The following is a 15,000-nucleotide window of genomic DNA, read 5'->3' as shown; positions in this document are numbered from 1 at the left end:
TGAAGAAGAGGTCCCTGGTTTCCAGGTGTCTAATTATTGATGCAGTCAGGAGAGCTGGTGGTCCAGCCAGAGTGCCAAAGAGATGCTGTCCTTCGCATCATCAGCCAGGCGTCGCTACGACCTGTACCTGGAGGAAGAAAGGCCAAGAGAAAAGCAGAAGCTGAAGAGGTAGAGCAGCTGAAGGCTAAAAGGCGAAGACTTCAGGAAAACATTGATGGACTGGAGGCTGCATCTGCTGCTAAAGCTGAAAAGGCAGAACAACTGGCTGCTCTGTCCCTTCTGGCCCAGTCGAACGCTCTCAGAAGAAGAGCGTCTGAGAAGAAAGAGGAACTGGCAAACCTTGACAGCATGCTGGCTGAAAAGAGCAAAGCCTTTAAGCAATAGGCCGTGTGAGACGAAAGCAATGCAAGTTGTATGTAAATATGCTATACATAACTGGACTGTGAGGGGTGATTGTGAAACAAATCGTGGAATTTTGTCTGATTTGATTCTTGAGAGCAATGAGACTTTTTCTTTTGCAATACACTTTCCAGATATGTAGTGGGAATTTCGGGGAATACATCACACCATTGCTCTTTCTTTTGAAACTTTAGATGCTGTTTACATAAGGACTGTGGACAGCATGTGGACTAGATTGTTTTTTGTCATTCTACAATTTATCGACTTTTTCATCGCAAGACTCCTTCAAGTAGAGGGAACTGAAAAGAATACAGAGTACTGTGCCTGCTGTGAGAATGGTGAGTTTCTTCATTTCTTTTAATTCAAGCTAGTGTATAGAAAATAAAAATTTACCTGCTGTAACTATATGTGTATGAGATGTAACATGGTCGGGAAAACTGGTGCTGGGGTTGGGAAAGGTTGGGAAAAGGTTGGGAATTTTGTTTCTCCAAGTCTGTGGGAACCCAGCTCTCTCTCTCTCTCTCTCTCTCTATTTCTCTCTCTCTCTCTCATGTGTGTGCACAATGTGTGTGTATGCCTGCCTGCGTACATGTGCACTTTTTTCTCTGCACGCTCAGTTGTGCAACCACTCTGCCTCACTCACTCTCACAAAGGTAAGTACACAAAACACTCACAACTTTTGGTGGCTTTTTTCTGAATATTTATTTATCTGTGTATATTTCGGTTATGAAAGCGAGACGTTAATTAAACAAAACGACCAAAAACGAAACTACCCAATATAAAACAAAACAAAATCATATTAATCAAAAAAGAAAAAAAAAGCATAAACAAAAACCACAAGGAAGTCCTGGCGTTCAAGGAGAGGCGTATTTGACGCGGTCGTCCCGGGTTTGAATCTCGGTGACGGCGCCTGGTTGGTAAAGGGTGGAGATTTTCCAGATCAATATATGTGCAAACCTGCTAGTGCCTGAACCCCTTTTGTGCGTATATATATATATATATATATATATATATATATATATATATATATATATATATATATATATATACGCAAGCAGAAGATCAAATACGCACGTTAAAGATCCTGTAATCCATGTAGGCGTTCGGTGGGTTATGGAAAGAAGAACATACCCAGCATGCATACCCCGAAAACGGAGTGTAGCTCCATACATGGCGGGGTGAAAAACGGTCATACAAGTAAAAGCCCACTCGTGTACATACGAGTGAACGTAAATACGAGTTGCAGTCCACTACCGAAGAAGAAGAAGAAGAAGAAGATTCGTCAGTTCCGCAAAAGAGAGGAAGACGAGACCTACCTATCACCTGACTAGTGCCTGCCTGACCGTGGTCCGGCCGCAATAAGTGTGTGTCTACCTTTGGACTGGCGTTCTGCATGTCCTGGGTGAGTCACTGACGTCATCCTCAATCACGATGGACTCCCAAGGAGAAGGCGTTTTGGACAAACTTCGCCGCGAGATCTTTCTTTCTTTTGCGTTCGACAGCTACGCAGTCAGGGTCGACGTCCGAGGGATGCCACAAACTCGGACGTCCGGCGAAGATCGGCTACCGTCCCCCAGAGCTTGGTGTTGAGGTCAGCACCCCCAGGCCAGGACTGCTGCCGCATCTTCTCATACAGGGGGCAGTCTTGGAGAATATGGGATGGGGTCTGGTCAGCCTGGCCGCAATCACATAGGGATGTGGCTGCCACTCCAATCCTCTTCAGGTGTGCTCGGAGGCCGCAGTGTCCTGTGCGAAGGCGGTAGATGGTAGTCTGGTGTCTCCTCTCCAGTGTCCTGATGGGATCCTGGTGTGCCTGGTAGCCTCCGTTCAGGGTGACCCAGCCTCTTCGGAATCTGCTGCGAAGGAGAGTTTTTGCTTCTTCGCCGCGAGATAAAACTGAACTCTTTCTACCACACAGCTACATGCCTACAACTCGTTCAGCTCTTTCTACCACACAGCTACATTCCTGCTACAACTCGTTCAGCTCTTTCTACCACACAGCTACAAGCCTGCTACAACTCGTTCAGCTCTTTCTACCACACAGCTACAAGCCTGCTACAACTCGTTCAGCTCTTTCTGCCACACAGCTACAAGCCTGCTACAACTCCCGATGAACAGCACTACATGAGACCACTGCAGAAAAAAAAACCCCAAAAACATGGCAGTTTACTAAAAGAACAAAAATCAATGAGAAATTGCTGTTTCAATCAGTCAAACAAAGCTTCGTTTTCATCCTTCCGGGATCAGTAAACGGTTTGGCTTAGAATGCCAAGTGTACGATACAAGAATGAACGAAATTAGAATAGTGTGTTGGTACGAGAATACTCGTACCTGGTCCACAGAAGAAGTAATCATGGTAAGAGTTATCTCCTACCTGCAGTAGAATGACTTAACCCACGATAAACCCAAGAGACAAAAAACATCAGATCAAAATATAAAAGCAAGCAGAGACAAAAAATTACAACAGTAGAGGAAAAAACAAAACGAAACAAAAAATAACACCAAAAACGCCTCTTTCCCACATGCACTAAACCTGTTTAGTATGTCCTCAATGATTCTTGAATAACCTTCAGTCTGAGTAATTTTTTTTTTCTTTTCTAAACCTGTACTAATCTAAGAAATGGCAATGTACAAATAACGTATTGATACATCCACAAAGAAATATGACGAGTTTTAGGATGATAGTTCAATGGGTGACGGTTCACTGAGAGAGAGAGAGAGAGAGAGAGAGAGAGAGAGAGAGAGAGAGAGAGAGAGAGACTTTTATTTAAATTCATTAATTCAATTATATATTCACTTATTTGTCTATGCTTTTTTTCTCCTCAAGGCCTAACTGACTGACTGAGTGCGTTGGGTTACGCTGCTGGTCAGGCATCTGCTTAGCAGATGTGGTGTAGCGTATATGGATTTGTCCGAACGCAGTGACGCCTCCTTGAGTAACTGAACCGAACTGAACTTCACAGAGAGATAACCAACAGGAAAAGTTTATGGGACGAAAGTTTTTTTGCTTTTTTTTATGTGTTCACAGGGAGATATTTCACAGGGCGATAGTTCAATGGAAGAGAGTTCACGGGTATATAATACACTGGACGATAGTTCACAGGGAGAGAGTTCACAGGTATAGAATACACAGGACGAGAGTTCACAGGTATAGAATACACAGGACGAGAGTTCACAGGACGAGAATTCACAAGGAGATAGTTCACAGGTATAGAATACACAGGACGAGAGTTCACAGGTATAGAATACACAGGACGAGAGTTCACAGGACGAGAATTCACAAGGAGATAGTTCACAGGTATAGAATACACAGGACGAGAGTTCACAGGTATAGAATACACAGAACGAGAGTTCACAGGACGAGAATTCACAAGGAGATAGTTCACAGGTATAGAATACACAGGACGAGAGTTCACAGGTATAGAATACACAGGACGATAATTCACAGAACGAGAGTTCACAGGTATAGAATACACAGGACGATAATTCACAGAACGAGAGTTCACAGGTATAGAATACACAGGACGATAATTCACAGAACGAGAGTTCACAGGTATAGAATACACAGAACGAGAGTTCACAGGTATAGAATACACAGGACGAGAGTTCACAGGACTAGTTCACATGGAGACGGTTCAGTTCAGTTACTCAAGGAGGCGTCACTGCGTTCGGACAAATCCATATACGCTACAGCATATCAGCAAAGCAGATCCATGACCAGCAGCGTACCCCCAACGCGTGCAGACTGTTGAGAGAGAGAGAGAGAGAGAGAGAGAGAGAGAGAGTTCACAGGATGAGAATGTGTAGGGTCAGAGCTGGCTTGGTGATCATCAATGGCCGAAGGTCTGCTGGGTAAGAGAGTTCACAGGGCAAGAGTTCAGAGGACAAATGGTGAGAATCGTCCATACTGAAGTGAAGCGTTTTAATCTTTGTATTAGTACATTTATTGAACATCCACGCCAGTATAACTGAACATTTCACCTGTCTAGTGCAGTGTGACAGTTGTTTCGAAATGATCGAACCTAACGTGTGCAGCTCAAAAAGCGTATTTCATTAGTGAGTTGATAAGAAAACTGTCACTTGGGATGTGACATCAGTGGGCTGGGTTGTATGAGGCAATCTTTGGGGCGCTAAGTTTGCTTGGAGCTAAGAATGTTCCTAAGTATACGGAACTTACCGCGGAGTTGGGAACGTTCTGAACTCTGAGCAAACTTAGCGCTGCAAAGTTCGCTCATGCAACCCACCCTCAGGGTGCGGTGTTCGGCATTATTGATCTTCCCGAACCTTCCGTTCCGCCATCCTTTTCACTTCGGCCCGATGTGTTTTTCCCGTGGAGGTGACAGGGAAGCGGTCGAACACCACGAAGTAGCGAGGTGTCTCGGACATGTCCTCGTATTCCGCCTCCCTGATGTCCTTCTCCACAAACTGCTTGACGTCTTCAACGCTCCAGTCTCCGGGCTTCAGAACCACGCACACGCAAAATTCGTTCTGAAAGATGGCGTCAGGTACCCCTACCACCACAACATCAGCGACAGCTGGACAGTTGATGATCCTGGATTCCATGCTTCCTGGGTAAATGAAGTTTCTGCCTCGCATGATAGTGTCCTTGCCACGACCTTCAACGTAAAGACGACCCTCACCGTCCACCCAACCCAAATCTCCAGTTCGGAAGAAACCGTCCTCAGTGAAAGCAGCAGACGTTGCACCGGGGTCGTTGAGGTATTCCCGGAACAGATAAGGGGACCTGACCAGGATCTCTCCCCGGGTGTCGGCCTTCACCTCCTCACCTTGCTCATCACAGACCTTGACCTCAACTCCGGGCACAGGACGTCCCGTGAAGTAATTCTCAAAAACGTCCACGTTCGCGTGGAAGGCCACGGATATCACCATCGTTTCGGTACCTGCATAGGCAATCAGCATCCTTTGGGCAACTTTGGAGGCTTCCTTCACCACCAGCTTGGTGGTGGGCTGAGACCCAAGCCCCAGCAGCTGGAAGATCGGCTGACCTCCGTTCAAACTCTCCACCTTCTTCGCCAGACCCGGAAGCAGGTAGAAAGGAACGCCTCCAGAAGTTACGCCTTCCTCTTTCACACTGGTGTAGATGAACAGAGGAAAGTCCTCAGGCCACCCAGCTCGGAAATCACACAGAACCCTGGTAGCTCCGTACAGAATGGTTGTGCCGATGAAGCCATTCGACCAGCCCATCAGGTTGACGTTGAACACCACAAAGTTGGTAGGACGCTTGAGGGACTTGACAAACATGACCAGGGGACGGTGACTGAACGCCACCAGTTTAGGAAACCCCGTGGACCCTGACGTGGCGAACACGGCACACACATCCTCCTCCTTCACCCCTTCTTCGACGAACACCCTCCTCCCAACATCCTCTCGCAAAGACCTCAAAAAATCACTACCACCTCCCGGGTTATCATTATCACCACCTTCCCGTCTCCGAACCAGCAACAGGAATTTCAAATCCGGTAGCGACTCTGACGTCACGCTTCCATCCTCCAGAGGTTCGGTGATGTCACGAAGCAGAGCCGCGTACATGTCAGGGTCGAAGTCGGGGTCAAGGATAAGAGCCACGGCGGAGGACTGTCGCAGTATGCTTTTGAGGTCGGAGGCGTCTGACATCCCACAGAAGCCGTCCACGGTGGCTGCCCCGGACAGGAGGATCGCCGCGTCCACCACGGCGCGTTCTGGGGAGTTGGGCAGCGTGCTGACCACGTGCTGACCACGCCCGATCCCCCGGGAATGCAGGACGCTCGCCCAGCGACCCCCGAGGTCGTAGAGCTCCTTCCAGGTCAGCACGACCCTTCGCTCGTCGTCCGACTTGGGGGCCCGGAAGATTAAGGCCGCTGTGTCCGGGAAGTGCTGGGCACGGTGATGCAATGCGGCGGAAACCGTCAGAACCTTCTGGAAACTGTCTTCAGCGTCCGACGACGATGATGAGGAGGAGGAGGAGGAGTAAGAGGAAGGCGATGGTGTGGTCATTTCTGTTGTTTGTTTTTTTTTTGCGTGCGGAACCTACAGGAAAGGACAGGGCAGGAAAAGAAATGTGTGAGCATTGCGTCTTGATTTCTTTGGAACTGGACGATTTTGAGTTGAGTGATCGAGAGAAAGACAAAAACGTTTTAATTCGTTCAGGTATGCCACCCAAACACACACACACATTCATAAGCACACACACACACACACACACACACACACACACAAACAAACAAACAAACAAACAAACAAACACATTCACAAGCACGCACACACACACACACACACGTACCCGTATAACGTTCTGAATGACTGGAGTTAGATCTCTTCACACTGGAGTTAGATCTCCTCAGAAATGTGACAGTTGCTTGTGGATTTGTCCACGATTTCAGCAAATTCAAGATCTGACAGTTTCTGTTGTGGATATTCCATTCTGATATTCATCTTGGATACTATTTTCTCAAGTGTAATTTCAGACTTGTAAATTCCAACCCCTTTTAGGTCTCAAAATTTAAGGTTTTGTAATCTAAAACATTTTCTGGCATCAAATAAGTGTGACGTTTTAATTTTACAGTCACATGATATCAGTGCGTGTAAGTTTCCAAAACTTCCCGTTTTTATATTTTCCACCAGTAAATGAAACTGGGAACGAGGGCAAGAAGATAGGTACTGCTGTTTATATACTTAGGGAATTACAGTATAATCTTTGTGAGTCTCCTGTTTCAAAATCTATTGCAAGCTTTGAAATACACTCTTGTGCGGCTACAATAAAATTCAGCAACAAAAAAGTTCCTAACGTTCTTTCTGTTTATCTCCCGAAAGGTCCAAACAACCGAAATACTGAGTGGCTCAGAACATCACAAGAACAACAACCCGGCAAATGGGTAATTACGGGTGATTTCAATGCCCACTCTAAATTCTGGGAAAAGAACTCTAGAACTGTGAAAAGCAATCGCTTAATCGAAAATATTACTGACAGCCCTTTTATCTTTTGAATGATGGTAGTGTTACTAGAATTCATGACGTTTCTAAACACAGACCAACAGCAATTGACCTGACACTAATATCCCCGGAGCTAGTTCCATCATGTACCTGGGAAACACATAAAGACACTTTGGGAAGCGACCATGTGCCTATCATCATTACAATAGCTGATGATGATTACTGCCTGATAATGATAACGTTGACATTTTACAAAAAAATGACTATAAGAATGCAAGGGTGGGAACACATTATTCTTTGCCACATAAACTTGACACGCGAATTCCACAGGGCTCAGTTATAGCCCATATACTTTTTAATATTCGTATTCAGGATTTCCCAAAGGTATTGTGAAATCGTGTAGTTATAGTACAGTATGCTGATGGCATTTGTATGTGGATGGGTGTCATTCTAAAAAAAAAAGTCAACCCCACAAAGAGCACAGAATTACATACGGCGTTTGTATCAATCTGATCTTGACAACCTTGGTAACTAGGCTGTATGTTTGAAAATGGTCTAGCCTTGTCGACAGAAAAAACATGTATGATGTTGTTTAATTCAGGTGGTAACCCATCGAGCATGCCAATTTTTAAATTACTTGACGTCATTGACGTCAGGTGGTGAAGTTTTCAGGTGTTTGTCTTACTTCAGAACTGACATGGAACATTCACTTTCATTACATCTTAACAAAGGCAAGGAAAAGTTTCAATTTTATGAAAATTATAAGCCGCATACCTTGGGGAATTAATACAAAAACATTGATTCATCTTTCCATGACTCTTGTAAGCTCTAAGTTAACGCATACACAAGAAATACTTTTCAGTGCACCTAAATATCTATTACAAAAGATTCAAAGTGTAGACTGTATGGCTATCAAAATTCCTCTCGTAGTGCCCTCTCATTCATCCAACCAGGAAACATACAAAACAGCCGGAATTCTTCCTTTAAATGAGCATCCTGAGTTAGCAACAGCAAAATTCGCTTAAGATACACTTCTGTGACAGAAAATTTAATTGCTGATGAACTGACAGTAAGATCTGACATTGATTTTCCTAAAAGAGCTAAAGCTATTTCATCATAAGAAACAGTTGCAACTTACGTTTCAAATCTGTTAAAATAATCTGGTGTTAACATGAAAAGGTTAGCTGTAAAACCATCATCCTATTCCATTTTGGGAAATGTTGAAAGCAGATTTTGATATTAATTATTCTGAAACAAAAAAGGAAGAAAACATCAATATCACGACGAGTACTGCTAGAATATACATAGCAGAAAAATACCAGAATCATCTCCATATATTTACAGATGGATCCGTTCTTGATGACAAAAATTCTGGGGCGGCTTTTTCTATTCCCGCTTTTAAAGTTGAAACATCTTACTTTATTGGAAAGAATCTTTCCATATTTACGGCTGAACTTGTTGCTATTATTCAAGCTTTGAGCTACTTGGTGAGCCATCAAATAGTTTTCTTGAAAACAGCATTCTTTGTTGATTCCAAATCAGTACTTTATGCTCTAGAATCATTTTCCCTTGAAACAAGACCTGACTTAGTTATTGAGGCAAATCATTTGGTACATTGTTTGAGGATTAAAGGTACTGATGTCAGTTTTTGTTGAGTGCCTTCTCATGTGGGCATTTATGGCAATGAAACTGCTGATAAAGCAGCTAAAAAAAATGGGTGGCGCTGTAGTATGGCGACGCGCTCTCCCTGGGGAGAGCAGCCCGAATTTCACACAGAAATCTGTTGTAATAAAAAGCCATACAAATACAAATAAAAGAGGAGCACAAGATTCAGAAAAATCGACAAAAATACATGTCCGACTTTCCGTGAAAGAAGCATACACTATGTTAGAAAAAAAACAGCATGTGGTCGATTTCATAAGCGATGGAAGGCAAAGTTTTCAAAACAGAAAGGGACATTATTCCCCGAGCATATCATTAAAGAAAAAATACCGAATTCATCAGCTTGCTATACAAGATTAATAACCTGTACCTTCTTCAGAATAAAACTTGACGCGCTGAAGACAAAATATAGTAAAAAAAAATGTTATATGCATTTGTGGTAAGCAGTTCGGCTTGCATTATAGTTTGTTTCACTGTCAGCAGTTACGTACCTTCTTGCCCGAGTATTTCATAGAGAGTAACTATTCTGCAGATGATTTTGGGGAAGTTATTTCTAACGAGGTTCTTTTAGTAGAACTTTCAAAGGCATTAGTTCATAACCCTTTTTCTACATTCCTTTAATGTACTTCATAAGTGTGTTAATGGTTTTAGTTATTATCATTATTGAATTGTTACTGTTAAAGCTAATTTCATGTTAGTTATGCAATTCTAAGCGCGTTGGGTTACGCTGCTGGTCAGGCATCTGCTTGGCAGATGTGGTGTAGCGTATATGGATTTGTCCGAACGCAGTGACGCCTCCTTGAGCTACTGATACTGATACTGATATGCAATTCTTAGTAGTAGTAGTAGTAGTAGTAGTAGTACCTTTTCTGTATTATCCATCCTGACTTCTCATTCCCCTCTCCCCACCCCACTTTTTTTTTCTTTTTCTTTTTTTATCGTCCAATATCGCTAATAGTGAAAAGACGCTAAACTAAAGATCGAGCGCACGCACACACACACACACACACACACACACACACACACACACACCTGTTCTCGGTGAAAAGAGGGAACGCGTCGTTTCAATCCTGCAGGTTATATTTCCGTCCGCCCTCGGCAATCATGAAGCTGCTTCTGCTTCGAACAACACAGAGAGAGAGAGAGAGAGAGGGGGGGGGGGGGGGGGACAGGAAGAGAGAGAGGGAGGGAGAGGAAGAGAGAGGGAGAGAGAGAGAGAGTCAGTTCTGCAATGTCATCTCACTTGTCATTGGTCAACCTACGTGGCAAAAGCAGGGAAATTGTTTTAACTCATTGGCATAAAGGGGAATATGAAGTGACGGGAAATGAACTGACGATAATGGTGGAGGATTTTGTTTCTCATGTCTCGCAAAATATGTAGGGGATTCAGGATGTAAGGTGGCTTTTTGAGTTGGTTTTTTTTTCATGCAATATGATATTATCATCTTCATCATCATCATCTCCATCATCATCTTCATCATCGGTAGGCACTACAGTTTTGTGTAGGGAAACACTGAAGAAGAAGAAGAAGTAGAAGAAGAGGAAGGAAATGAAATCTGAGCAGCAGCAGCAGCAGTAGTAGTAGCAGCAGCAGCAGTAGTAGTAGTAGTAGTAGTAGTAGTAGTAAAGCATTCAGATGAAGAAGAAGAAGAAGGCACACACTTACGCTCACGCACACACATGCTTGTATATTGTGAGGAAGCGAGTGCTCGCTTCTGTGTGTGTGTGTGTGTGTGTGTGTGTGTGTGTGTGTGTGTGTGTGTGTGTGTGTGTGTGTGTGAGGGAGAGAAAGCCTACGCCGCGCACATTGTGTGCTGGCACTCCACTTGTTTACTGAGATGAAGCAGTCAGCGTGTTTGTACTTGTCTGTATACATGATTCAAAAAGGTTTACGGTAAAAAAAAGAAATTTAAAAATTAAAAAAAAAGAAAAAAAACCCCAACTCATTGCTTTTTACGTCCATCGGGGGCAGAGACTTCAATCATATCCACTGTGTCTGGGGCGAATGGAGGCAGGGCTTAATCCTCTATCTGGAATCATGTAACCTACCCATCTTCACCTGCATGGAGTGAGGGAATTCGATGGAAAGTGAAAGTCCTTAACAGCATGCAACTTGCTGAAACGGGGCCTCGAACCATGATCAGTGGTGAACACCAGGTCATACGTCCTACGCCCCCAAAACCACTCTGCCACCGCGCCCAGTAGACATAGGGCAGGTATAAAACTATCATCAAGCAATGAAACGTTTGGGTGTTGTTGCTGTTGTTGTTGTTGTTCTTTATGCCTGTGAGAAAACAGTTAACAATGCTGTATTTCTTTTTATCACAACAGATTTCTTTGCCCACATGGCTGAGAAAAAACAAAAACAAACAAAAAAAACAAAACAAACGTGATACGCATAAAAGCCCACTTATTCGTGCGAGTAAACATAGGAACTGCAGTCCAGAAACGCGGTAGAAGAAGAGGAAGAAGAATACACTCCCCAACTCGCCATACTTGCCCCCCCCCAACCCCCCCAACCCCCCACTCCCCCCCTCCCCTCCAGTAGACTGAGTGGTGGTATGAATGCTAGTCATTCGGATGAGACGATAAAGCAAGGTCCCAGTGTGCAGCATACATCTAGCGCGTGTAAATGAACCAACGGCAACAAGAGAGCTGTCCCTAGGCCCTGGCAAAAATTTGTAGAAAAATTCATTTTAATAGTAAAACAATCCACTTGCAGACTGGATAAAAAGAAAGAAAAAAAAGATGGTGGTGTTTGTTTGACTGTGGCGTCGTCCTGTCCCAGGGGTTGACAAACCCGAATTTCACACAGAGAAATCTGTTGTGATAAAAAAAAAAGGTCATCGTGCTGTTTTGTGTACAATATAGTACAATAAATACAATATAATGTAATACGATAAAATGAAATACAATGTTATTCAATACAATGCAATGCAATACAATACAATGCAATACAATGCAATGCAATACAATACAGTACAATGCCATGCAATGCAATACAAAGCAATACAATGCTATACAATGCAATGCGATGCAATATAATGCAATACAATGCCATATAATACAATACAATACAATGCAATGCAATGCAATGCGATGCGATGGAATGCAATACAATGCAATACAAAACAATACAATGCTATACAATGCAATGCGATGCAATACAATGCAATGTAATGCCATGCAATGCAACATAATACAATACAATGCGATGCGATGCGATGCGATGCAATGCAATGCAATACAATACAATACAATACAATACAATACGATACAATGCGATGCAATGCAATACAATGCTATACAATGCAATGCGATGCGATACAATGCAATACAATGCAATGCGATACAATACAATGCGATGCGATGCGATGCAATACAATGCAATACAATGCCATACAATGCAATACACTACAATGCAATGCGATGTGATGCAATACAATACAATATAATGCGATGCGATTCAATAGGATAACGTGTTGATCATTTGAAAATGTAGTCATGGCCCACGTGTTACACTATTTCACGAGAGCATAAAGTGGATCAACAAGCTCAGAAAGAGAGAGAGAGAGACAGACAGACAGACAGAGAATGCGAATTTGAATTGTTCATTCATCAGTCCATGACCCCTCATGAGAAAGAGAGACAAAGAGGGGAGAGAGATAGAGGGGGCTTTTGGGGAGACAGAGTCTGACCTACAGACGTAGACACCAGTGGGAAGGAGGAGGAGGAGGAGGAGGAGAAGAAGAAGAAGAAGAAGAAGAAGAAGAAGAAAGTGACAGAAAAGTGTTGTATAGATTGTGGGTGAAGAAACAGGAAACAGACTGGAAACACAACAACAACAACAACAACAAAAACAACAACAACAACCAAACAACAGCAACAATTCTTCTTCTTCGTTTTTTTTCTTCTGAAAGTAGTACCATTTATTACATTCTAGGCACATACACACACACAGGACTACAACACACACACAGGCGGTAGTCCTCCACCAGCAGTGAACCAACCAACAAACAAACGAAGGAAGGAAGGAAGAAAGAAAGCTACTTCTACGGTTTTCACTCAACTCAAAACGAGAGCGATGAGAAAACACCTTGAGACCTGACCTACAATCTATACAACACAACCAATCCGTTCATCTCCATGGCAACACACACACACACCGGCTGCAATATACGAACGAAGCGTGAAAACATGCTGCAACTGAGAAAGGCGCGCGCGCAAGCGCACACACACACACACGCGCGCACGCACGCACGCACGCACGCACACACACACGCACGCACGCGCGCGCGCGCACATACACACACACACACACACACACACACGCACGCACGCACGCACACAGACACACACACACACACACACACACACACACACACACTTTTGCTTTCATTCTCGTGACGGAATGTGTCAAAGGGAAATAAATAACCCAAAATGGAATCTTTTTTTTATGATCAGCAGTTATCTACCGTTTACTTGAGAACGAAACCATTGCTGACGAAACATTAGCTCGGTAACAATTTTATGTATCCTTTACTCATTTATTTATTTATTTATTCATTTATATTTATTCAAATATCTTTATTCAATTTTCTCATCATGAACCCCATACAGACATACATTACTAGTGTTAGTTAGAAAAAATACATATCAAAACGAGAAATAGGTCAACAGTTAACTCATTCAGTACGGCCAGTCCTCTCTTCTCCTCTACACAGACCCTTCGGATGTCCAGTGGGTGTCTGAATGACCCAACCTTCAGCTTCCGTCGTAAGAATTGTGGTATTCTTTGTCAACATTCACTTCTTCAGTGTAAGAGCCTTCCGCTTGCAATATTTTAATGATGGTAACTGGGGTGAAACGCTGTTAACGTCTTCTCTTTCGCCGTTCGTATGGAAAGAGTTAACTGAACAGACAGTTGCGAGTGTCTTAATTACCGCCTCCTCTTCTCCCTCCCACGAGGGACGAGTTGTGAATAAAGTCATAACCAACCAAGCCCCTAGCAACAACAGAACACCCTGTTACCAACCCGCTCTCAGCAGAACGGCTGACCAAATTTTTAATGATTCCTCCGTCCGACGGGTGCAATAGCCGAATGGTTAAAGCGTTAGACTTTCAATCTGAGGGTTCCGGGTTCGAATCACGGCGACGGCGCCTGGTGGGTAAAGGGTGGAGATTTTTCCGATCTCCCAGGTCAATATATGTGCAGACCTGCTTAGTACATGAACCCCCTTCGTGTGTATACGCAAGCAGAAGATCAAATACGCACGTTAAAGATCCTGTAATGTCAGCAGCGTTCGGTGGGTTATGGAAACAAGAACATACCCACCATACACCCTTCCGAAAGCGGAGTATGGCTGCCTGCATGGCGGGGTAAAAACGGTCATACACGTAAATCCCGAGAAAAAAAAATGCAAAGGAGGGGGGGGGGGGGGGGTTCGTTTATTTATATTTATTTTCTATCTCATTTGTGTCTTAAAATGGTGTAATTATCTTTTCTTCTTTTTTTTTTTCTTTTTTTTTTTTTTTGCTGCCCCGTCATCTGCACCGTTTCAATGGCATTGCCCCCACGCCGCTCATTGCGAGTCACCCAAACACGACCACATCCGGGTTCGTCCATCACAGTTCCAGCGTCGGCAGTCAGCATGATGCCATCGATGTTACGTCGCCAGGAGGCCACACACCAGAGGAGACTCTGCACTGCTGCTAAGTCACTTCGCTGGCGTTCAGTGGTGCTTGTTCTGATCTAACGTACTTAAGACACCACATACTAAGCCCCCTACTGACGACAATAATGGCTTAGTCAAGGAGCCAGACTTGAGTGAGCATCCCTCCCTGAGTGGAGACCGCCACCACGTCCCTCCAACAACAGCACCCATGAATCACCAAAGACATTGACAGGACTCGCCCCAAGCGCGGAAGTGGAGGAGTATCGAAACTGAGGTCAACGTGACATCAGGGCATGAAAGGCCACAGACTTTGGGACATTTTTGTTTATATTGG

At 43.8% G+C, this 15,000-nt stretch overlaps 1 protein-coding gene across 1 annotated transcript; it reads right to left on the bottom strand.

The window, feature by feature from the left end:
- Positions 1-4,665: 4,665 nt before the first annotated feature.
- Positions 4,666-6,393, bottom strand: LOC143296594 (putative acyl-CoA synthetase YngI). The gene has a single exon (XM_076608620.1). The coding sequence runs from the start codon at positions 6,391-6,393 to the stop codon at positions 4,666-4,668; it is 1,728 nt and encodes a 575-aa protein (XP_076464735.1).
- Positions 6,394-15,000: the final 8,607 nt, after the last annotated feature.

Source organism: Babylonia areolata, chromosome 21 (genome assembly GCF_041734735.1).
Source record: "Babylonia areolata isolate BAREFJ2019XMU chromosome 21, ASM4173473v1, whole genome shotgun sequence".
NCBI lineage: Eukaryota > Metazoa > Mollusca > Gastropoda > Neogastropoda > Buccinidae > Babylonia > Babylonia areolata.
This window is presented reverse-complemented; position numbering and strand designations above follow the sequence as displayed.